Here is a 23933-nt window from a genome sequence, read left to right on the forward strand (position 1 = left end):
AAGTGCACCAATAAGGATCCAGGATTCCTACCTTTCAGAAGCTTACTGATAGAGTCTTCCAACCAAACATTAGCTGTATTTGTACCCATGGGTGAAGAACACTCGAAAGAACAAAGACCTGCAACCGTGCAATCAGCTGTTGAATTTTTTTTGCCCTATGTTGAAAATAATGTTCACAAGCACGTGCCTTCTGCACATGTGTAAAAAATACCTACATCATCAATGGACGTCAGATACCCCAAAGTAGCAGGTGATTACTAGAACCTCATTAACTTTGTGTTATTTACAGAGCCCATTCTTTTAGGATTTGATCTGGTCCAGCAGATAGGTGATGGTGGCTCCTCCAAGTCAGTACTAAACCAAGCATACCTCATGTAATTTTTTTGATCCTCTCACCTAGAGTCTTTGAAGCTATCAATGCCTTAGACAACCGTGTTGCGGCCTGCAAAGTGATCCCCATCACAAATCAGACTACCGACAATGACCGTAAACTACTTAGCAAAGAAGCACGCATACACGCAGTAATGAAGCACGAGCATGTCCTGGAGCTCCTTGCAACAGTAATCGTGGAACTCAAATACCAGAAATTTTATGTCCCAGGTGTATATATGCTGATTGAGCTGGCTGCTGGAGGAGAGTTGTTTGACAAGATTAGTGCGCCCCCTCTGCTTTTGTCTTCTGAAAATTTCTCATTTTCAATAGCCCCAGATGTAGGTATGGGTGAACAAATTACACAATTCTACTTTAAGCAGTTGCTTGCTGGAGTGGTCAGCCCCATCTCCAAATTATCAAGCCAACAAGCTTACCAACAACTGAATAGGAGTACATTCATAGCAAGGGCATATGTCACCGCGATTTGAAACCTGAAAACCTGTTATTAGATGTCAATGGAAACCTCAAAGTTGGGGACTTTGGGCTATCTGCAGTCTTCCGCCTAGGCAATGGTAAAACTAGAAGGCTATCTGAAAAATGCGGAAGTTTGCCCTACGTCGCCCCCGAGGTGATCAGCGACGACACTTATGCTGCAGAGCCCATTGACATATGGGGAACTGGTGTAATTTTATTCATGCTCCTTGTTGGCAGTAAGTGAGCCGCCCTGAATATACCCCTGAATTCATTATTATCCTTTCCCCCCTGCAGAGATACCATGGACCGAACCCACAATACAAAGTGCAGAATATCAGAAATACATATCAGGACTTATTTTTGAGAAAGTACCCTGGACTAAGTTGAGTGATGATGCGCTTTGTAAGTACTTGCATGCTTCACCAGGAGAAACTTATCCTACTCACATCTACCATAGCCCTCATATGTGGCTTAGTAACTATTGACCCATCCCAACGATTGACCCTCTCTGAAGCAATGCAACATCCATGGTACACCCGGTATATTGTACAGTTATTTTCTCTCAACTACTTCTCATCATAAATCAATGCAGAGAAAATGTACTTGCACACCAAAGTAGTGAAGTACTTGCCAGCAAGCTAGTGCAGTCAGCTTCTATAGATACCTTATCCCAGCCCACCAATCAGTATGTCACTACGGCTTTCATATAATATGTTGTATAACTGACGCAGTTATATTGGGCTCAGGGCTGGAGTATTGTCCACCTTTGCAGGACCTTTGAACAACTCAGAATTTACAAAGCCACCAATGTTTCCTGTATGCACATAGTAGCTCACTGTTTATCTTCAGTCCTGACTCCACACAGTCACAGACTCAGTTAGGCACATGTTACACCCCATGCCTCACCTGGTTCCATGCATCCCTTGGCCCAGTGTTGCTGGTACCGATCATGAAAGAGGCCCTGGTTGATTTGGGAATTAGTTACAAAGAAAGTTTTCAAGGGGGTGATTATGAAACAGGCATCAATGGAGAATGGAAACTGGAAATCAAGGGCCGAGATGCACAGAAGATGTCCTTCTCAGGATGGATTGAGATGGAAAACTTTATGCATGAGGAGATAAAGGGGTCCTTTTGCATAATGTCACGGGCCAAGGTATTTTATGCAACAAGCTTCATGCAATTTACCAAAGAACTGACATGAGCTGGCTAGGGTGAACCCCTTTCATGGCAACAAACTTTCCAGTCTCTGCTTGAATCAAATGCAGTGAGCCCCCATATCATCAGGACCAAGATTTGATACCTCCAGCTTATTTCCTTTCCTGTTGTGAATGAGAAGTCTTTGTTGTAAACCACATTGTAAACTAAATTACACAACTCCATTGGAGTATTTCACACCTGAATTTTGGCCTACATTGAGGCCATGCATCAAACACTAGTAAAAATGGTAGGTGTTTGTTACAAGCCTACCCAAGCCCGGGAGTTTAAACCAAAGATGTTATACCTGTTCATCACCTTGGCCCTCAGTCAATTCAGGCAACGTCAGTAAGCTAGGCAATATAGGTACCTTAGTCAACTTAGGCAACTTAGGCAACTTAGTCAATATAGCGTAGCTTAACCAATAAGAGTGCAAGAATTTCGATATGGTAGCACCTTCAAGTCCCTTTCCGTGACGGCGGCGGAGGATGTCAGTAATAACAAGCCATGTACGTAAGGCACCAAAGTTGATATTGTGGCTGATTGTGGTAGGCGATGGATCAGGGTTAATACGTGCGGTACCATCTTTGATTCTAAAGTATTTATTTCTCTGATTCCCCATAGTGGTGCAGCATCACAAATCCAAGAATTTTGGCTGAATTCTGTGAAATCCACTCTTATTTAACGGATGAAGAATCATCATTGGGAAAAAGATTTTCGGCCGAGCTTAGTTCAAGAAGAATTGGACAATTCGGTCTTGTGGATGGGCAGATTGCTTGTATCTGCAGCGAAGATGAATCTGGTTCATTTGCCGGTCCCACTCTCATCCTTCTTTTGAAGGAATAATTCCATGGATCACTCTCTGCCTTACACGTTTGAAATACAGACCCTTGTATTGCGCAGACTATTCAACCAAGCACTATTCCTCATCCATCTTCTCTCATAATTGAGCCCACTACTAGAATCAACCTCGACTTATCCGTTCTCATGGCTCTCGTTTCTGATCTGACCCACGCTCCACTCCCAACTACCATCAATGAGGCAAATAGTCAGTTCATTCCTCCCGAGCGATATCTCGAATGGAAGAGGAAAGTCGATGCGACCAAGGCCAAGGCAAAGAAAGCGCTTGACCCTGACTTTCATGATGAAAGTTTTCGAGTCATCGCTCCCTGCGTAGGAGGATTTGGCCAAGACCTCCCGTGCTTCAACGAATCAGGTTCTATAAGAGATGGGGGAGGGTTTGTTGCAAGAGATTGCCAACAGGCTTGATGTGCCCCCAGCCCAATGTTCCATCCGATGAAAAGGAACCGATTGAATTCTGGATGATGCCAGAAGCCCGCGACCAATGTTTCTGTATCGTGTCCAAAGTGGGAGGTCTGAAGGAGATGCGTCATGTACAAGGGCTTTTATTTGATTCCCCTGCATTCTCTGGCTAACAATCATCTCAAGCTGTTGGTTCGGATTTGAATTCAGATTATGCACTTCCTTTTCCAGGTACATGCGTATTGGACAGATTCTTGATATCCACAAAAATTCCTTCCTCTGATACCACTATGATTCTACCCTGTATCTTCCATGCTAACTTTGTCTTCACATCCGACCTCACTCTCGGATGCGCCACTTTCTGCAGTGGATGATTGTCCTCCGTTCTTCCAATCGCTACACCCTACCTGCTCTGATATCGGGATACCAAAAACACAATCGGTCCAACGGCGGTCCACAGTGGCTATAAATCCGGGAAATCCTATAGGTGCACTGCTCTCTGAACACCCTATTGGTATGCAGTATTATATTTTATACACCGTAGTCTCTGTGATAGGTCTTCTTGTTCTACGTACAGTTTACTCGTACACAAAATCTACCTATTCAATAAAATCAGGTCTCTTCACACGTTTACAAGCTCTGTAAAGGTCCCTAATCCACTCAATCATCTCCTTCTTGTTAGTTGAATCTTGCTCTAATTGAGCAATCCTCTTCCAGCTATTCCCATCTTTTTCAAGAATTACATCCCTCCATATTTTGAACTCTGCTACTGATTGACTGTTCCACTTCTCATGGTAAGCCATGGCATCCTTGAGCTGCCTCCTGGACGCCTCACCCTCAAGACCCTCCCCGATCTCCCCCTCCAGCCTCCTCCATTCACGTTGTTGACCTTTCCAATGATCCATCAGGCCACCCCACTTCTCAGAAAATAGATGATTAACTAATCTTGCTGTGTCAAACCCGTCCGAGCGGCAAAAATATTGACCAACGTGTGAGCTCTGAGTGAGTGAGAGACATGCATGAATGGTGCATGGGGGTAGGTCAACAGTGATATTCCCATCGAATAGTACGAGCTCGGGATTCTCTAGTCTCTGAAGAAACCATCCCAACTCACCCCCCTTGTATACTCCTGGTTCAAACCATTGCGAGAAGTTAATCGCCAAGTTCTTCTCTGTAGGAGGCCACAGAATCCAGAGTTTGGCACCTGAAAGGTGGCCGATTCTCATTGAAGATCCCATACCATCCGTATGAGGAAGCGTGAATGCACCGTTTTGAGTGAAAGTGATTACCGGTGGAATACGGGGGTCAAAAATGATCCCTGATGAAGAGTGGTCCGCCCATTCGAACTCCAAGTCTCTAAAGCCACCAGATAGGGCCTTTGGCTCAAGTTCCACTATTGAGTAGTAAGCGTCATCTTTGGTTAGCTTGTCCTTTCCAGCAAAGTTAGCTAAAACGTGACCTAAGAGCCATGAACATAATATAAGACCACAATCTGAAAAATGTTAAAGAAACTCACTGATTGAGACTTTGTCAGCCTTGCCTAGATTTGCCACTGATATTTCAGCCGCTGCCAAAGCTATGATATCTTGGAAAAGATAGCTTTCATGGAATTCCCCCAACTCATAGCTAGGTGCAATTTTTACTATCCTGGATTCATTCGGCCGTACTAAAGGAAGCTCTTTTACAAGATCTAAAATCTCTATGGCGACTTCTTCCACCACAGGATGTCTGCAGTGCTGACTTGACCAGTATCTATGAACCTCAAACCATAGATCTAAGATAAATATCTCAGCATAAAACTATAAACAGTGACGAAGAAGACTTTACCATTCTGGTTGATACCAGGAGCAGTCTCTGGGTGTTGCATTGGTTCGATTTGTCGCCCCTTGCCCTTGTCTAGCCTCTGAAGGAAATTGTGAGATTAAAGGAAAACTGAGCAAAATAATGACTCACAGTTATAGCATTATCCTCTTTACCCGACTCATCCCCAGATACCCTTTTCCTTTTCGAAACCCTTTTCTGTTTGAAATTCGTCAAAAAGAAATTACAATAATGAACGAAATACCTTTTTCTCTCCTGTATTCTCAGATTTAGCTACTGTCCTTGACTGAATATACATTAGTATCGCTTAATGGTGGGAGATCATGAGCACACACCACAATTCCTTCAGGATGTTCAGATATCCTGCCTGAATTCTGATAGTGATCCCGCCACCGTTTGTTGTTCCGATCCCAGGTCAGCTTACGGCGGCCACTTCCTGGGTGGACAAAGGCAACATTGGGAGTTTGCACCCTCCAACCAGCCTCAGACCTCACCCAGTACCTACTATTACTGGTGTTATAGTGTACATCGCCAAACTCATTGTCCAATCCGCCGGTCATATCTGGGTCTGCGGCAGATGCTGTGAACTTGGCGGTAAATTGAACACCGTCAATCTTAAAACCAATCCGGGTCCCATTTTCAACACATGCCACTTATTATAGACAGACAGGTTAGTGAATTTAATTCATTTGACCGAAGCACTTGATACCTAGATGACCACTACTGGATTCACCCGACATAAGATCTTAGTAATTAGGCAATTTAGGCAACTTAGGCCAGAAGTCGGTAAGATTTAGCCATATAGAAAGAGAGGAAAATATGACTTACTATTAAGAAAACAGCTCGACAATCCAAGTGCAGTGCTTGAGTTGAAGGATGAAAACAAAAGAACACCATGAAAACAGGACCAAACAACTGGCCTGAATTACTCCATCATTCCAATATATTTCGTCCGTCCCCAAGAACCATTTTGAACCTTTCCTGTTGGTATGTTTTATGCCATAAATCCATTCAACCCCTCTCTAAAACCATTTCACAGATAATCTCAACCGATTCTCCACAAGACACCCGGCTGAATCAAACAAGATCGCGTCGGTCCTTGGGGCATATCAGGAAACGTAGATCTGTACTGAGGGCAAGAGCAAGCTTCGCTGTGGCTATAGACAAATACTGCAATGCAAACCTCACTCGCCATCCCCCAACTCCATGTTCCAAGAATTCGTGGCCTAGAATACACTCCGACGAGGTTTCGGCCATAATCGGATGGTGGATTGTCCCAGCCCATAGCAGTATTCTTCATCTTGTACCTGGTTTGGACTCTTGAGATAGTGGTATTGTGGAATGGAATTGAATCGCTCTCGGAATTTGGGACGACAGCTTCGGCTTCTGCAATCCTTGCGGCGGACTTGTACGTTGGGACCAATAGACTAGTATGTGCCTTGCAGTTACTTCGAGGTCCTTTTTTGATGAATTTGTCTTGGCAGGATGGTTATATTTGGGTCGACTATCCTATCTCCATGATAGGGTAGATCACGGTGTATTTGCCGTTCAGCTCGAATTCTACCAAGGTTGAAACCTAGCACCCAGTCCTCTTAACCCGCGACAATCTGATTCTTCAAACACTGCTACCGCTATACCAATTCTGTATTCTAGCCTTCCTTCAGGGATACCTCCACCATCATTGCACGTCCTTCCTCTTACCCATCCGTCCACACATTTCACCCCGGAATTGAAGCCGGATGATATGCAACAACCGAGCCCTTGAGCTCTTTCCAAACGTTCATGGGTAGCTTCTATAATGCTCAGAATGCTTCCAATTTTGAACAACTTGCAGAAGAAGCTTCGAGACTTTCCATGACTGCTGTGGGATGAGTGCAAGCTCTACCATTTCATCGTCTTCGGGTTCGACTGCAGCAGCGCTGTCTACGTTAACAGGCTTGACTGCCCCTTCGACTGTTCCAGGATCATCGACTATTAATCCTATTCATTCCTCTTCGTCGACATCTTCCTCATCATCATCAACGGCAACCTCGAACACTGCGTCCAGTTTCACTAGTACTTCTATATTATTTGGATCATCCCCTGCATCTGCATCCACCTCATCCATCTCCGCATCAAATTCATCAATCTACTCGCATGCTTTCGTTTCACCATCTACATTCGGTCCACCGTCCCCAGGGTCTTCTCCATCTTCCTCACTTACTCTTCCCACTCGTTCATTTTCCACCTCATCGGAATACAATGCGTTCAATGCCCAATTTCCGAGCATTGATGAGCTAGACGAATCCGATGGGCGATTAGACGGTTCAACACCGTTCACACTTCCTAGTGTCCCTACTGGAAGGAGCACTAATTCCAACCGATCTGTTGGTTCTGCCAGGTCAGGCAGGTTGTTGAGGCGTATGGGCTCAACATTGAGTCTGAGATCGAATTGGTCGATCAAGGACTTGAAAGAGCTCAACACCAATGGAACTGGTGAGGCTTCTCCTCCATCCTCCCCGGCTTCAGGAATTCATCATTGTCATCCAGTGTAACATCGTATTCAATTGAAGACTCCCTCTCCCTCGCCCCCACATCCGAGGCATCTGCCTTCAACAATCGTCATAAGTTCGACCTTGTTGTACTATATGACAAGAGATCGACCTCTTTCAGTTCTACCCCGCCGTCTAAACCTTCGTCATCGCTTGTATCAACTCCAAGCGCCTTTCCAGTTCCAGGCAGCCATGTAACGAGTGAAGCAAGCAACCCTGACATGTCGACGCTGCTTCGTGCTATCTGGGAACGCGAGTTCCGTAAAACATTGAGAAGGATGCCGATGATGCTTGTCGGATGGTACGAGGCCTGGGTGAAGGAGTTTGGCATATCAGAGTCGGGTATGTCGTCTAATGGTCCTGCTGCCAGAACAACTACGGTAGTTAACGGCACACCCAATGGCGTTGCAACGAACGGAGCTCACTCATCCTCCGTGCCACCACCACCGATGCCGCCTTCTATATCACCTCAAGGGTCACAAGGGAGAAATCCCTTTGCACCTGGAGGTCCTTTGGCTTCCCCTGCAATTTCTACACCTTCTGCTACTTTCTCTTTGCAACATCCTGGATCCAATGGATCGAGAAGTCGCGCTTCTACTAGTCCGTCTCGTCCTGGTGCTGCAGGGATGGGTCATAAGGTGAATCACTCTGTTGATAAAAGTGCTACTTTGGGTAGCAGCCACTCGAGGGCTCCAGCAGAGTCGGCACCAAACATCTCATTGTCTAGATCGGGGAGGGCAACACCCACTTTTGGACCATCCACACCACTGTCACCAAATTTATCGGGGAATGGTATGAAAAGGCCTCCTACTACAGGCAGAACGTCCTTTTTGTCGTCCTCCTCCATGGTGACCGGGGCAACACCATTAGGCGCATCTGGACCGATGTCTACTTTACCTGAAGGCGCCCTGGCGCCGAAGATTTTGAATGGTGCTACGCCCATCACTTACCCGTCGATCTCCACGTACTCTCTTCCTTCGGCATCCTTATCTTCTGTTACGACAAGAAGTCCAGCTCCGTTTGATGGTATGAATGGTATGAATGGAATTGCCTCACCACCACTTCCACCACAAGCGTCTATCAACCCGTCTGTGTCGAGGAGAAGGACGAGCGATTACATTCATCAAAGTCAGGAAGCATTGGCGTTGAGTGGGATGAACAGCCCGGGGTATTCGACTCCTGGATTAGGATCGCCAGGGTATGCGAATGGCATAGGAGGAACAAGTGGAATGAATGCATACAATGGTCCCAGCAGTTCCGGGATAAATGGGATGAATACATACGGTGGCTACAATGGATACAATGCTAATGGAGCAGTGAATGGCATATCTACAATCCCTTGGACAACGATTGACTATCCTGAACTATCTTCTACTCATCCCATTCTACGACCGCCACCAGCCGTTGCTGCTGGCACGCTGGAAAGGCAAGATAGCATCAAGAGATTTCCGACTCCCCCTTCATCATCTACGACCGGTGCTGGTTCCACAACCCCCTCCTACCCTGTCCCTTCCTCGCTCTCATCCCCATCCTCGACAAGTATCGCTCCTTCAGGCATTTCCTCCACTGCGTTAAAGAAGTTGGGATTAAGCCCCCTGCATCCTGTCCCTCGTCTGCAGAGCGCAGAATGGCCCCCAAGGTATTGGGCAGACTCGCCTATTGGAACATCTGGGTTAAAGAATATGGGGAATACATGTTATATGAATGCGCCGATACAGTGTCTGAGTGCAACAGTACCATTTGCGAGGTTTTTTACTGGTGAGTGCCGTTGCTTGTCATTTTCTTTCTCTAAAACTAACTGGCTCATTTCACCTTGGCAGAGGTTGATCTCAAAACTGCGATTAACTACATGAACAAGATGAACTCGCAAGGGCAGCTGACGAGGGCGTTTTCGAGGCTCGTACATGACATCTGGCATGGGGATATGCCGTATATCACTGCGAACGATTTCCGGGTAAGTAATGCTACTTACGACCTAATCTGTCCTTTATTTATCGACATCTCATAGCGCACACTTTGTTCCCTCAATGCACAATACATTGGCACTTCTCAACATGACTCCCGGGAATTCCTCTCCTTCCTCCTCGACGGTATCCATGAAGACACCAACAGAATCATGGCGCGCAAACCCATTACCCGGACGCCCGAGGAAGAGGAACGATTAGAAAACCTACCCCAGCAGATTGCAGGAGAGTACGAATGGCAGGTTTGGCGGCAGAGCAATGATAGTATCATTGTAGATTTCTTTCAAGGAATGTTCAGGAATCAGCTGAGGTGTATGAAATGCGAGAAGGTGAGTTGTACGTGACTCGTGTGTTAGACCGTTGCATTTATTGTGTTCGATAGACATCCACGACCTATAATGCATTCTCGATACTATCTTTACCGGTGCCCGCCCGTAGTGGTAAAATCCCTCTACAGAATTGTTTAAAGGCGTTCTTCAACGTCGAAGTCATGGAAGGGGATGATGCGTGGTAAGCTGACAATATCTTTCGGTCCATCTACTACGTCGCTCACCAGTCAATCAAATCCAGGGACTGCCCGCGCTGCAAGACCAAGCGCCCAGCAACCAAGACCCTGTCCCTTGCTTGTCTCCCCCCTGTCCTTGTCATCCATCTCAAGCGATTCGAAGTCAATGGCCGGTTCAGTGATAAAATCGATAACTTCGTCGATTTTCCTGTCAAGGGATTGGATTTGACTGAACTCATGCCTCCGCCGTTGCCAGTGGGCGCAGATCAATCGTTATTGAACGGAGGGATGGTGAATGGTGTCATGTCGAGGGATGACCGACCCAAGGATACAGGTGGGACCGTACAAGTATGAACTCTATGGGGTTACGAACCATTATGGCAACCTGAGTAGTGGGGACATTGTGGGCATATTCTTCTCTATATCAATCAATCCGCTGATGACCACCTGTTCTAGATACTGCATTTGTTGCATCGCGGGGTGGATGGCTTTACTGCAATGACATTTCGGTAAAGAACGTCGATGCGAAGCAGGTCGTGGTCAGTATCCGAACCTCACCCGTCCAAATAACCCTTTTCTAATGTTCTCTCCTTTGCAGAACCAAAAGGCTTATGTTTTGTTTTATAAGCGAGTCAAAGCTTAGAGAGATCGAAGTTACAGAGCGAAACCCCACATTTTGACATCCGTTGTCATCTTTTCATTTTTTACATTCATGATTGCTTTCCTCTTCCTCGTGCATTGGACATGAGTTGGTCATAGCCCTACAGCCAGGTGATAGGATTGCAATTTTGGCATTAGCAGAGGTAAGAGTAAGACGATCTCTGGCGAATGTTGCCGGAACTTACACATCTTGAGTAGCAATGGGGATGGGAGAATCACGTCTATAACGCCTCTATCGATATTTATCATTCTGTATAGAACGCTCAGGTATTGTGTATGAATGGTCTTTACATTACTTACGAATGCATTCGGAATTGATTCGGAATCTCACAGTAACTCTTATACTTAAGATCTGCAGTGTCATCTACTCATAGCTACTCATATACCCCACACAGCTATCTGTTCCCCCTACTCACCCTCACCACACATTCAAATGCCTCGGTCTGTTCACCACACACCCAGCGAAGGAGATGTCCGACTCGTCTGGAATCTCCTCTGAACTTTTCTTCCGCTAGAGCTCGTAGATGTCATTATTGCAGATGCTGAATACTAGCTTTGTATTCACGTTGAAGGATCTAAACAGATACGGGTGGACGCAAGGATAGCTCTTGGTCAGGGATTCAAATTGGCTTGGTGTTATCTTGTTTTGCCACCGATACCGAGAACTTTGAGTTTTGTAGGACAGGGCTTGGGACAAAGGAGAGTGCGGAAAGTGCAGTTGAATATGCAAGGTCACGATCTAGTCTGGGGCAAGTCCTTCTAGTACTCATATATTCCTTTGTTCACTTTCTTATGCGTAGCAACTAATCTAAGCCCATCGCCCTGGTACGAAGCCACCATCATCAAGGCATCCCGCCAACCCGGCCTGATTTGGCTTCCCGCTGCGTTGCAGGGACCTGTCGACCCAGCGAGTCACGCCAGACCACACTTTGATCAAGTCTTCGCAGGCTTCATTCGTTGGCACATTGCCTCAAACAAACTTGGTAATCAAACAAAGCAGTATCATTCAGTCATTTGGACTGAAGGGGAGGTACAAGGGCCTCGAGACACTGGAAGTATCAAAGGACGTGAGGGCTTTGGCCATGAGCTGGTCAGAGCGTTGCAACCTGGTGATAGGATTGCTATTTTGGCCTTAGCGCAGGAGCGCAGGTAGACAATCTTTTCTTAATGTTGAAAGGGACACTCAAACATGTTGTGGACAGCAATGGGGATGGGAGAATCATGTATATAGCTATTCTGTATAAAATTCTGGAATATATAGTGCTACTGAGACATCCAACAAATTTCTGACGGACGAAAATTTTTTGACCATTTATCTTTGTTGAGTAGGTTTTCTCCCAGTTTGTATACCCCGAAATTAGGAGACAGGCGAGTTCTGAGAGGAATGTTGAGGCAGGAGCAAAGGAGGGGGATAGATAATCTTTCGCATCTGGTAAATCTTCGTAGTTTTGCAAAGAAGGAAAATGCTGGGTACTAACATCCAAACGTCCATCATGCGTTGGCTATACATCGGGTCTGGCGAACAGTTGTTCTCATTGTCATTGAAGAAACATAAACAATAATCCACTCCACAGACTCCAGATCATGCAGAGGATTGTAGGCGAAAGGAAAGGTGGGCTTAACAACTACAACAGAGGTTGTGATAACGTTCTGATTTCTGATAAAATTAAAATCAAGTTCTTCGAACAGCTCCAAATCGCTTGCGGTGGTCCTGAAGAGGTACGCGTTACTGATAATCTCCGCGGCAATTGGCGTTCCCTGGCCAAGCAATACTGAGTTGTGAAGACTGGAAGGAACATAGAGTATATACTGTGCGGACATTATGCGTGTGCAATCCGTACGCCGAGTGGCATACTCAACCTATGAGTCCTATATTTCCTTCGCTATACCAATTAAACATTTCCACCGCTGATATCACGATGCACCCATCCAGCCTAATAAAGGACATACAGAGCTAGGACAGACATGGTTAGATCCCTGTAGAAGATAATGTTTGTCAAAACGTTCTGCGGACCTTTGATAACATCGACTACTGCACGGAAGCCTGGGGTGTTATCCAAACTTCGTTCGTCGTAGATCGTTGTCGCGCAATTCTTGAACGCAATGCGGTAGTGGTAGCGGTGATGAATTGCCTGGTGATTCTTGCTTGAACCTATGTTGAGGATCGTTCGACGTGGACGAGGGTGTTCAGCTGCAGGGTGCGGATCCGGACCAACAGCGGAGCCTGATTGTGAAGCAGAATGTTGATCATGCGTCCTCTAGGCTCTACAGAAAACAGCTGTTGGAAGGTAACGGGTTCGACCATGATTATGGTGTTATCCAAATCGTAGCCACCTCCCATGACAGTATTAGTGGAATCTTCTTCGTTGCCTATTCGAACTCTGCAATACGCCATGGGTCGGAGCACACGCTGGCTGAGTTGGTCGTCAAAATCGTCATTCTCCTCTACGTTGAGGGCCTTCGTATCTGCTAAAATGGCTTGGTGAATTCTGTGCCCCTCCTGGCCATTCAATTTCAGCCAAACATCCTTCAGGATACGTGTTCTTCCGCTCGAGTCCTTCACCTTCCATACTCTAGTACCACAACCTAGAGGGCTATCTGCTGCAGAGTCGGATAAGACGTCGATTGTGGTGTAAACCTCCCGATCGACTTCAATCTTGTATTGTCTTTGGCGGGAGTTGTCTAGGTGCGAAAAAGTAAGGGTCGGATCGCGGACCACGGCGATCGAGGATGGGAATGCCAAGGAAAAATATTCTGACGACTTGGTGCCATTCCTATAATAATACAAACGAACTGAGAGATGTTTATTCGCAAGAAGGAGCCCCTAGCATACCATTATAAAATAAAACAACTCTGTCCCTAGTAACGTCGCGCAACTGAGAAACTAGGGTCGAGCAGTTCGATTCTCAATAGTCGTCCCAAAGGTAAAGCGCCTACAAGGATCTAAAGCAAGAATATGCTTCATGTTGTTTATGAGCCTGCGGCAGTGATCTCAATTGGTCGGAGAAGAAGAGGTATCAGAGTGACACGCACATCATTGACATCGTTCTGGTTGTCGTTCAAGTTAAACTGGTAAGGATGTGCAAGATCGTATACGAAGCGTTGGATCGTTTTCCGGAGAATGATTATGCGACTTTCCTATAACATTCTGCTTTGAAAGCCCTAGTTTTTCCTCCATTGACTGTTTGTGGTCCACCCGAATTCTCGTGAAAATATTGCTGAACGCGTCTAATCGTGGACTACAACCTTGGACTGAGTACATGGCGACACTGCTGTTGACTAGGAAGCCGAACATTTGTACTGAAACGGATATCTGTTTTGCAGGAGCGACTACAGCATCGAAGAGAATGGTTAAGCTTTGTAAGACCACATCCTCTGGTTTATATTTGACCTCGCAGGATCCAATGTAAAGGCGGCCCAGCGATCTGTTTGTAACGTCAATAGTTCCGTTGTCGTCCAAGTTTTTCAAGTTATTGTCGACCCAATTTTCAGGCGTATACGATAGCGAGGGCAATATGTTGCCCGGAAACATTGCAGAGGAATTTTGGGGACTATTTTGGGAATGTTACGACTGACGATGAACTTTCTTTGCAGCAGCTTAATTTTGGAAGGGGCATGCAGGAAGCCGAAGAGCGCCTAAGCAGATCACATGATTCTCTATCTCCGGAAGCAATGTTTACTGAATGCCGCCTTCCATATCTAGGCAACATCTTTTTATCTATCACTACGACAGAGACTCGTGCATTAAGCAACTCAGGCCGTCCCTTGGTTGCACACATTATCTCATAAGGATGATCTCTGCTATTTCTACGATTCCTCAAACCACAATCCCTCTCCTCTTCGCCCAACTCCCGCCGTCAAAATGTTTTGTCCTGTTCCGTACCCACCCCGCGTCAAAGATGTTACAACCATTTGTGATCTCCCACAAACCTTTCTCTCGTCGGGGTGCGTCAAGGTCCCCGGCTAAGAGGCTGAACACTAGTCTCGTGTCCATAGTAAACAATATGAACGAATCATAATACAAACCCAAGGCCAAAGTTCGTTTGGTCATTCCTCATTTCGCCACTTGTCCCCGAAGCGTTGGATCACTTAGGTCAAGGACTGTGACAGAGCAGAGCCCGATGATCCGCATTGCAGATGCAAGGTCATGTTGAACAGTCTGGATCCTTGTCGAGTGAGTTTTTCATTTCAAATCCCGAGGTGCTTTTTGTCCAACTTCAAGCTCTGCGCGCAGCGACCCGTATCGATACGATACACTGTTGATTCAAAAGTTTCATTATCCAACCACCTCGCGAATCTCACCCAAAACTGGCTCGATGCACTGGGCCGTGGATACAACGACTCATGACGGAGAACCAAGTTTATGAGATATTTTTTGGCTACATACGTTGGTATATCGTCTCAAATGTGGAATCGGATCACAAAGAGCAGAACCATTTGGTTGTTTGGAGTAATTGTGAGGTTAAAGGTTGCCAATTTTCCGGAGGAGGGGAAAGTTCTCGAAAGAAAGGATTGCAATTTTGGCATGGACCTTTGAAAGGTAAGTCATCTATTTCTCTATTGATGTGGCGTGGTCTAACTCGATATATAGGACTCGATATGGTGAAATGTGGTCTACGGCACTTACATCTACATCTACTATCCTGTTTGAACACTTTTCGTCAGAGCAGTTATAGACCATCAAAAACAAGCCTAGGATATACTCCGTGTCACCTCTCTAACGTGGTAACCATTTTAGCTTCTTCAGGCCCCAAAAGAAGAGCTTATCGGTGTTATTGGTTACCTACACTATTTCCGTTCAAGTTGATGCGGATCCGAACGTGATTGGGCTAATACAGGCTGATACCGTGTGTGGCAAATGAGGAAACCGTCAGCGCTCTATCGATGCGATAGCAGTGCTGTTCAACCTATCCACGCTATAACGGCGCTGTTCGTCATCATTTGTATCATTCAATTTTATTTGTCTTATCATTTGGGTGATTGTACGAAACAATACTCAGCAAAACGAGAAAGCATCCGGATTCCATGACTCTCCCGTCTTTTTTCACCATGTCAGCGCTGATTGTATCTCTAGATACAGTGACGCTATGGTCATGTCGGGGCGGGTTTCGGTCTTCGCCCATTTCACTTACTTCTCTTTCTTCTTTCTCCTAACCGTGGATTATTTAATATCATGAAAACGGGTATAGTATATTTGAGCTCGACGACTTTCCCCACTCGAATTCTCCAACTGCGTGCTGGTCACCGTTCAATACCTCTTACTAATCATCAACATCAACCCCGAATCATCTCAACCTATGTGCCCATCAAACATGCGCACTATTGCCTTAGGTGCCTTTCTAGCTTCGGTCACTATCATGGCTTCTGCCTTGTCCACCGATGGGCAGATACCTCAGGCTCAAGCAGCGGTTGTCAAGATGCTTCAGGAGCCTGCTCCTAATTCAACAGAGACGACTACAACGGCTTCAACTACACCTACGTCTGCGAGTGATAGTGCTTCATGTGGTGTCAGTGATATCTTTGGTTAGTGTCCTCTCCTCTGTTGATAACCCACCTCTATAAATTTCAATTTTGATCGAATATAGATTGTGTCAAAGGATTGGAGAAAACAGTTAATTCATAGTTTAGCGTTTATTACTGAAGCTCAACTTCGGGTTGTACTTATAGTCACATCATGCGCGACTGCAGCCTCTGATTGGGGAGCAGGTGAGTGATTTGATCTATATCTATGTGGCAATGAAGCTCCCTATAACTGCCTCACTTCTAGATATTTCCAAGGATAAGCAATGTCTCGAGGATGCAGAAAGTCTTTGGTAAGTTTATTACATATACATTCAAACCATTACATGAATTATCGACTGTTATCTTTCAGCCTTCGCAATGCCTCGGATGCGTGAAGAAATACCTGTAGTCCGGTACATTTCTTTGAAATTTGTTGTCCTCGAGTTCTTTGCAGCTTTAAGCACTTGTTGATCAAGCTGGGGCACCAATCTAAATCTGTCAGACTGTCCCTGATTTGTTCAGAGTCGTCTGATACCCTACAACTTGACATCTTCCATTCTTTTCCCTCCTCATAAGACGTTACATCCAATTCAACAAATTAACGTTTGTAGGTTTCATACGCAGGTATCTGTCTTTCTGTCGTTGGTCCAAGGCTGAAGTAAGTTCATTCATGTTCATGATACAGTTCTCAGGAGACATCGCTTCCGAAAGGCTCCGTTCTGTCTGTCTAGCAAGTATTCCCGGCTAGGGTGGACAAATCAATGATTGGTTTCCAAAATTCACCTTGGAATATCTGGCATTCACCCGTTTTTCTAGGTAAGTTGAGTCTGGACAATTCAATTTCTGCACTAGATTTCAATGATAGATAGTTCACAACAGTACGAGGATTTCTTTAAGTGAAAATTTCAATTGACAAAATTACAACTTGCAAGGTCTATCGAATGGGCGCTGGTATATGCTCCAATGGCCACCTCAAAACCAATTTTGACAATGAACACTATTCGAGATGGCAAGGAGAAACTTCTGGGCTTACCTTGCTCAATCTTCTGATTGAACGCAAAGCCCCAGAGTCAGCCACAGTGACCGGTATGCCCTCTGGAGCATCCCCTACAGCCGTTACCCATAGCCTTTGGAGAATGGACGTCGATCCACGAACCCTCTGGAGAACGATCACCTCCGTCCCCCCCAGATCTCATGGACAGGTACGATTATTCTTTCTTGAATTCTCCAAACTCACTTTCTTCATGATCAGTCTTGCTCAACGTTACACTTCTACATCGTATTACATTTCGCCGGTCCTTCACGTCCCTAGTTTTCTCTCGGTGCATCTGAACCTGGTTCATGTTGGTGTTTCACCGTCAACCCTCTAACTCTATCCATTCCGACCTATGGACAATCCCCGAGTTCGCGCCAATCCTACAGACAGTTTCAATTACTCGCGCACCTTCCCATGCTGCAAATTCCACCCTACAAGATTGCAGCCGACCTTGTTGCTGCTGTTTACGCCGTTGGCCTTGGGCAACTGTCTAGAAGTGCTGCACTCCTTCCGGAAGCTGTCGCTGTGTGTATTGATGCTGGCCCACACAGGTCCGCAGATATGTATGATCTTTTTGACCCCATCAAGGACTAGATCTGAAAGCACACGTCCTGGTGAATCTATATCTGGGACGGGCAGCTCAGTGTCCATTTCAGTCACCCACCTATCATTTGAGGGATTGCAATGTGGCAGAGCGGGTGGTCAACGATGGGCCCCACTGGAGGAGGCGCTGTTGGAGGAAATGGACAGAGGAGTGGTTTGATTTGCGGACAGAGAAGTGCATATGGCAGTAGATATGGGAATGGGGCAGCGAGTGGGCAGGGTCAGTGAACTGCATATGGGAATGAACGCACAGAACTGGCAACGGAGAACGATCTAAGTAAAGACTTCATTGTGAACGGTGATGCCTTTGTGATAAAAGCCAATTGCTTTGACAATGCACTTCGGAGGCTTGGAGGAGCAGCTGTCGCGTTGAGATTAGTTGAGGTTGCGAAGGTGTGTTCATGGGATTGGCTTTTGGGTAATTCCATATTTTCCATGATTTCACCGATACATCTCATTTATTCCTGATAGACTCCCCATGAACTTTCTACAGCACTTGGTGTGGTGACGGATGGGATGAAGAACAGTTGGCAGAATTTGGAAGATATAGAATGGTTACGTGCGTTTTGTGGTTCCATGTAGTTCATTCGTCGCGTTTCATTTAACTGACGATCCCTATTTTCTCTACCAGGTGGCTATGACATCCTTGCGGATACGCTTTGTTCCAAGGCAGATAGGATCAACATGACCAGCTTTGACACGATTTTTGAGTTTTTAGGTCCGAATTTCCGGTCTCCAGAGTATGTTCTTCCCATATTCCATCCTTCCTCAATCCTTGGCTTATCCTGCCACAGCCAATCAACCCATCGTTAACACTGTGACTACTTGATTTTGAACTATGATCACATACCCAAAAAGACCTTTAACGAGTTCACTTGGAACATTTTCTTACTCTCCTCGAATCAAGTTGATATAGAAGTTTCAACGCCAAACAGCAGTTCGCCAAAATTGGACTAGTACGGAGAATGCTTTTTGTGTTACAGACGGATTGGTACAGTGATGTCCATGGCCCGGATTTTGAGAATTCGGATTCTCATTTGCCCTTCTTGATGGACGTGCCGAAAGCTGGTGCAAAAGCGCTGTGGACGAAGGATGATGCAATCAAGCCTTTGGTGTCGTATTTATCTGCTAATCTGCTGGAAGATGAGTTGGATGTTGTATGCTCCATTGTTTATTTTGCTCAACTTTTGCTTCAGATGTCGTAGACGGCTCACCTCGTTTCATCATTTCACGGCTCGATTTCAAAGACGGATGTGAAAAAACTGAACACTTGCTTGTCATCCTGACCTCTCCACTATCCAATCCCGTGTGTTACACCAAACTTGTTTCTGCCCCTCCTATCACCCGTATCTGCCTCCTTCTATTTGGAGATGAACCTTCAGCACTGGTAGGAGCTCAGATCCTCACCGTTATTGGAATTAGCATGAGCACCTCCATTTCTTTTGTACGCCAGTTTGAGTAGATTTCCGGTTGGAATGTGCTAAAGACAGTTCTACGGACCTGCTGGGGGCCCAAAGTTAATGCAGTGGCGCTCGATTCTCTTAGGGGGGTTATCAGCTAATGGCCAAAGGAGTGCTGAGCCTGCGGAATATGTTGTCACCTGTGCGCAAATGGTGCCTCCTATACTCTCCGCGTCACGGTTGAAGGCGGGTCTGAGTATTGTTGCTAGAAACTGTGAAATGGCAGAGGATGTGGATAGTATGGTTCATGCTATTAGGCAGTGGTTCAATTCTAACTATAATAAAATATTCTAGAGCGAAGCCAATACAGCTGGACTACAGAGTCTACACTGGAGGAGCTCACCAAAAGTCTTCTGAGCCTTCACGCCTCAAATGGGACGTTCCATCTTGTTTTTCAGTCTCAACAAAGCACCCAATTGTTCGTAGCTGCTTAAAGAGGGTTTGTGGACAAAGAACATCCTCAATACCAAGTAGTTGAAGTATCCTTCTTTTAGTCGGGAGAATCGTCGACAAGTGTCTCGTCTGTATGAATGGACGCTCATGCTGACTGCTCAGTGTGGGTTATGGCTTGTCAAGAGCCTAATTTGTGGTGGTTAGATGAAATTGAGGGTCCTCATAGGGTCAGGTAATGTATAATCAAGTAACGAAAACCGCCATCTGACCCTCTGGCATTAGAAAAAAGCTGGAGCCTGAAAGCAACAAATCTTCTGAATGTTCCCGTTGAAGAATATCATCGCATCCAAGACGTTGTGGTTCCTGAAACCAATAATAGCTCTGTCGTTACTGTCGAAGTACCACCATGGGCGAAAAGTTACAAGATTTCTTTAACAGATATGGAAGGTGAATATTTTCTCACTTGAACTATCTCCCTTGGCTCAGATCTCGCTCAGATCGCCAATTGGCGGAAGAAATTTCAGAAGACAAGCATCACTGAACTAGAACCAGAAGATGTCATTGAATCTGTGGGTACTGTGGCAAGGGTTGCTGGAGTAGATCCCCATGTGAGTATATTTCCCCAAGCTGAGGCAGGCTTACGGTATTCTGCGCAGTCTCTAATAACTTCCTCTACAGCCGGGCTGCTTATTATAGGCCGGACGCATGTATACACGCTAGACGGGCTAGCAATAACAGGGTCAAATAGTGACATAGCCCAGGCATACGAGTCTGTGGCTCGCGACGTTCGAGGTGACGTTCAAGAACTCATTCTCGAATTCTTCAACTGCCTCAAGTAAGGACATTCTATCTCGTCTTCCGGTTACTGTTGAACCTAATCTTAGGTTTCTGGAGAATTCCTCCAACCTTGATTTCGGAGTCCAGCAGAGTCCAGCAGAATACTGGCGAGCGGATACATGACGTGAAATTGCCACCTTGGGCAAAGCAAGATCCCTGGCTGTTCATCATCATCATGAATCATAAAGTACGTACGAACAAATTACTTGTTCACTCTTATTGTGACCATTTCCTACGCAGGCTTCAGAAAGCCTCTACATCAGCAAGAATCTACCTGCATGGATTGACCTGATCTGGGGACACAACCTGCGAGACCCAGCTGCTTTGAACGTTTTCCACCCTCTTTCATATGAAGGGTCTATTGGTACGCGCGAGTCTACTCTTCTTGTCACGCTTTTGACTTTTGTAACAGACCTTGGCTCAATCATGGATGAATTGGAACGTGAAGCCACTGTTGGCATTATCCATAATTGTAAGGGCTGAAATAACTGATTCCTACTATTCACAACACCCTACTAATGCTGCGCCGCACGTAGTTGGACAAACGCCCCGGAAGCTCTTCACGACTCCACATCCTAATCATTACAATTATGATGTTCCCATCTTGCCTATTGGGACTCTTCATGGTATCGAAGACGATGCGCATCCTCTCGTGCAGGTCAGCAGATGTTTCAAAGGTTAGTTCATTGACTAAACGGAGTATGCGTCCTCACACATGATTGCTACCAGACTCGGGTCCCAACGTTCCAGTCACCAGCCTGGTCTTGGACATGATAGGGGAAAAGATCCTACCTTGTCCAGCAGGAGTTTTATTTGTCCCATGGCATCCGCACGAACTTGAAGTTGAGTGGGCCACGTCTTGTACCGGTGCTAAAGAAGTCCGGGTAGTAGTAGACCATAAAGTTGTACAAGTCATCGAAGGCTCTTTCTGCTATTCAAATAATCTGGTTACAGGATCAAGTGACCACACGGTCAGGCTTTGGACAATGTCATGCGCGGGCGGCCACCTCCCTTTGAATGTCTCCCAGGAACATATCATGCGGGCTCATACAGATGAGGTTGTCAGTGTCGCAGCGTGTCGGGCATGGTCTGTGATTGTGAGTGGGTCGAGGGATGGAAGTATGGCGTTGTGGAATCTTAATCGGGCGGTCTACGTTCAGTCCATTTGGCATGGAGAAGGTGGATAAAAATCTACGGTCTCTTGGATTGATATCAATGAAAGCACGGTATGTCTTTGTGCGGAATGTTTCCCCTCAATCTTCTCTTACTTTCATGAAGGGTTATATTGCAACTTGTTCGCGATTAAAATTATGCCTGCATACCATAAATGCTCGTCCATCGCGGTGTTGGATTTGACAATACTGCCCAACTACAATGTTCTACAATCAACTATAACCGCGCTTGCTTTCCGTGAATAGGAATATTTACACCTAGGTGTCTTAGCTACAGGTGGCTCAGACGGTACCATTACGCTAAGAACACGGAGAGGGTTAAAAGGCTTGTTGGGAGATTGTGACGTTACATAGGCAGAGGTATTTCACTTTTCCCTGCAGTGACTGCATTGAAGTTCCTAGCGCAGACTTTTCCTACCAGTATAATGGCAACACCAAACCACCTCGCCACTTCCTCGTCGAAATGAGACGCAAAGCTTGCATTTTCAGCTATTCCCTGGATGAATTCGTTGGAAAGCGCAACACCAAATGACTTTGAGTCTTGAAGTATAGCGCATGGGCTTTATTCAAAGTTGTGGGACACACAGTGAGCGGTAATGGTCATGTAACAATTGGTAGTCCGAAAATGGATTTTCATTATTTCCCGCCGCACGACTGAGGCTGGTTTTCTAATGCGTAGGATAAAGAGATGAAAAAAATGAATCAAATGGTCGCAGACACCACCGGAGGAGGATCAAGCTTCGAAGACAGACCCTCAGTACCGCTTAAGATGATAGTAGAGGGATATATCTACTAAGCGTGAGTGCACCACCTCGCTTCTCAATGAAAGTAATACTCTCCATAACCGCAAACTTACGTCATACAAATGTCTCTTGGAACGTGCATGACACAGTAGTGTAGCCCAGCTACAAGCTGAAGTGCGGATGCTTAGGGAGCAGCTACAGAACCGAGGTGGGGGCAGTAGGACTGGGAATCGAGGACTGCTCATTGGAAATGGTCAAGATGAACTTGACGGCCTACTTGACGGGGGCAGATACTTGTGTAGTAATTGTAGAAGTCCAGGTGCTAAAGGCGAATGAAGACATTGGGCTAGATGGAGGGGGTATGAATCCGACAATGAGGAGGATGACTTCGATGACGGGGATGGGGGTGAACTAGTTGCGGTACTCCGTGGACTAGGCCGCGACAATTCCAGAAAGAGTACATATTTGACAAGCAGCAGGTAAGGAAGGTTGTTAGAAGAATGGGGAGGGAAGCTCGAGGAAGATTAATTGGTATCGTACTCGATGGTGAGTCATACTGTAACTCCTTTTACAGAAACAAATACTCACTGGGTCCCGCAAGCTTTTCATCCCGGCAATGCCTCTCTCCAAATGCTCCTACTCCAAAAGTACCTCAAATCCACATATGATGTGCTTGGTAAACTCTCACCTCCTTTCGCTCCTTGCGTCCTTTTATGCTTTCCTATAACTGACATTGTCCTCCGGCTGTGCCTCGTCTCAAGGAAATGGAACAAGATGATTCATCATTTCATGCTCTGGCGGTACCATTGTTATGACCTTACCCGCACAGATCCCATGCCCATTCAAGCGCCTTTGCCTTGTTCTGAAAGCCTGGACCTTTTTTGAGTAGCAATAAGCTTCGCCACTCCATCGACAGAGGGTTTGCGGTCATAGTCAGTCATTGACAGACTATTCCCTAGTTCCCGGCAGACTGAGCTTGAGCTTACCACTGACGGAGCAATTGAGGAATGACCTCCGAGTACGAACAGACTGTCCCTAACATCAATGGTTTCAGAAGTACTCTAAAAAGAGTGCCAAGACTATTCACTGATATATTGTGCTAAGACAGGCAGACGTCAATATCAAACAAAAAAACATACTTAGGACTATACTTACAGATAGCCTTGGATAGCAGGGGATACATGGCCTATAGCCAAACTCATATTGAGCTCAGAAATCCGAAGAGGTCAACAATGCACAGTCTATCCTTCCACTAAAATGCTTGAAAGATGTATCTTTGCAATGTACCAAGAAGAAACACCCTTCTTCCATTTGCATGTTTCATATTCTGTCACTTGCATGCAAAGCAAATTTTGGTTGGCACAATATAGCAATCAAATTGATGCTGCAGAAAGAACTAAAGG

General features: G+C 45.8%; 10 protein-coding genes across 10 annotated transcripts; 8 read left to right on the forward strand and 2 right to left on the reverse strand.

Moving 5' to 3' along the window:
• Positions 1 to 222: 222 nt before the first annotated feature.
• C8R40DRAFT_1163257 (kinase-like domain-containing protein) lies at positions 223 to 2143 on the forward strand (the record flags this gene model as incomplete). The annotated part of the gene is made up of 11 exons (XM_046230349.1): positions 223 to 250; positions 305 to 347; positions 401 to 654; positions 703 to 767; positions 821 to 1082; positions 1141 to 1248; positions 1304 to 1385; positions 1439 to 1535; positions 1593 to 1604; positions 1637 to 1999; positions 2057 to 2143. The coding sequence occupies 11 exons, from the start codon at positions 223 to 225 to the stop codon at positions 2141 to 2143; spliced, it is 1401 nt and encodes a 466-aa protein (XP_046081340.1).
• A 420-nt stretch (positions 2144 to 2563) lies between these two features.
• C8R40DRAFT_1213109 (uncharacterized protein) lies at positions 2564 to 3267 on the forward strand (the record flags this gene model as incomplete). The annotated part of the gene is made up of 2 exons (XM_046233208.1): positions 2564 to 2613; positions 2673 to 3267. A coding segment is annotated over exon 2 (240 nt), but the record flags the coding sequence as incomplete, so codon positions are not given.
• Positions 3268 to 3902: 635 nt separating this feature from the next.
• C8R40DRAFT_1175938 (uncharacterized protein) lies at positions 3903 to 5864 on the reverse strand (the record flags this gene model as incomplete). The annotated part of the gene is made up of 7 exons (XM_046232416.1): positions 3903 to 4762; positions 4820 to 5077; positions 5131 to 5206; positions 5257 to 5322; positions 5369 to 5410; positions 5460 to 5776; positions 5834 to 5864. The coding sequence occupies 7 exons, from the start codon at positions 5862 to 5864 to the stop codon at positions 3903 to 3905; spliced, it is 1650 nt and encodes a 549-aa protein (XP_046081342.1).
• Positions 5865 to 7669: 1805 nt separating this feature from the next.
• Positions 7670 to 7984, forward strand: C8R40DRAFT_995303 (uncharacterized protein; the record flags this gene model as incomplete). The annotated part of the gene is made up of 2 exons (XM_046236767.1): positions 7670 to 7775; positions 7863 to 7984. Coding segments are annotated over 2 exons (228 nt in total), but the record flags the coding sequence as incomplete, so codon positions are not given.
• A 1332-nt stretch (positions 7985 to 9316) lies between these two features.
• On the forward strand, positions 9317 to 10521 carry C8R40DRAFT_1020111 (uncharacterized protein; the record flags this gene model as incomplete). Its single annotated transcript, XM_046222988.1, has 6 exons — positions 9317 to 9413; positions 9476 to 9609; positions 9664 to 9948; positions 10002 to 10129; positions 10190 to 10372; positions 10452 to 10521. Coding segments are annotated over 6 exons (897 nt in total), but the record flags the coding sequence as incomplete, so codon positions are not given.
• A 2177-nt stretch (positions 10522 to 12698) lies between these two features.
• Positions 12699 to 14316, reverse strand: C8R40DRAFT_1213112 (uncharacterized protein; the record flags this gene model as incomplete). Its single annotated transcript, XM_046233209.1, has 6 exons — positions 12699 to 12718; positions 12799 to 12877; positions 12997 to 13466; positions 13501 to 13558; positions 13818 to 13853; positions 13930 to 14316. 6 exons carry the CDS (start codon positions 14314 to 14316, stop codon positions 12699 to 12701), a joined length of 1050 nt encoding a protein of 349 aa, XP_046081345.1.
• Positions 14317 to 15924: 1608 nt separating this feature from the next.
• C8R40DRAFT_1127752 (uncharacterized protein) lies at positions 15925 to 16914 on the forward strand (the record flags this gene model as incomplete). The annotated part of the gene is made up of 5 exons (XM_046229069.1): positions 15925 to 16307; positions 16370 to 16395; positions 16451 to 16490; positions 16552 to 16592; positions 16700 to 16914. Coding segments are annotated over exons 1-4 (333 nt in total), but the record flags the coding sequence as incomplete, so codon positions are not given.
• Positions 16915 to 17227: 313 nt separating this feature from the next.
• On the forward strand, positions 17228 to 17916 carry C8R40DRAFT_1175942 (uncharacterized protein; the record flags this gene model as incomplete). Its single annotated transcript, XM_046232417.1, has 2 exons — positions 17228 to 17488; positions 17599 to 17916. 2 exons carry the CDS (start codon positions 17228 to 17230, stop codon positions 17914 to 17916), a joined length of 579 nt encoding a protein of 192 aa, XP_046081347.1.
• Positions 17917 to 18030: 114 nt separating this feature from the next.
• Positions 18031 to 21802, forward strand: C8R40DRAFT_1175943 (uncharacterized protein; the record flags this gene model as incomplete). Its single annotated transcript, XM_046232418.1, has 17 exons — positions 18031 to 18145; positions 18209 to 18318; positions 18397 to 18484; positions 18557 to 18643; positions 19122 to 19369; positions 19416 to 19623; positions 19680 to 19803; positions 19880 to 19941; positions 20005 to 20010; positions 20061 to 20225; positions 20265 to 20613; positions 20673 to 20802; positions 20856 to 20979; positions 21028 to 21087; positions 21152 to 21292; positions 21345 to 21586; positions 21644 to 21802. 17 exons carry the CDS (start codon positions 18031 to 18033, stop codon positions 21800 to 21802), a joined length of 2418 nt encoding a protein of 805 aa, XP_046081348.1.
• Positions 21803 to 22994: 1192 nt separating this feature from the next.
• Positions 22995 to 23415, forward strand: C8R40DRAFT_1057558 (uncharacterized protein; the record flags this gene model as incomplete). The annotated part of the gene is made up of 2 exons (XM_046225157.1): positions 22995 to 23076; positions 23132 to 23415. Coding segments are annotated over 2 exons (366 nt in total), but the record flags the coding sequence as incomplete, so codon positions are not given.
• Positions 23416 to 23933: the final 518 nt, after the last annotated feature.

Source organism: Lentinula edodes, assembly GCF_021015755.1.
Source record: "Lentinula edodes strain Le(Bin) 0899 ss11 chromosome Unknown C8R40scaffold_47, whole genome shotgun sequence".
Taxonomy (NCBI): Eukaryota; Fungi; Basidiomycota; class Agaricomycetes; order Agaricales; family Omphalotaceae; genus Lentinula; species Lentinula edodes.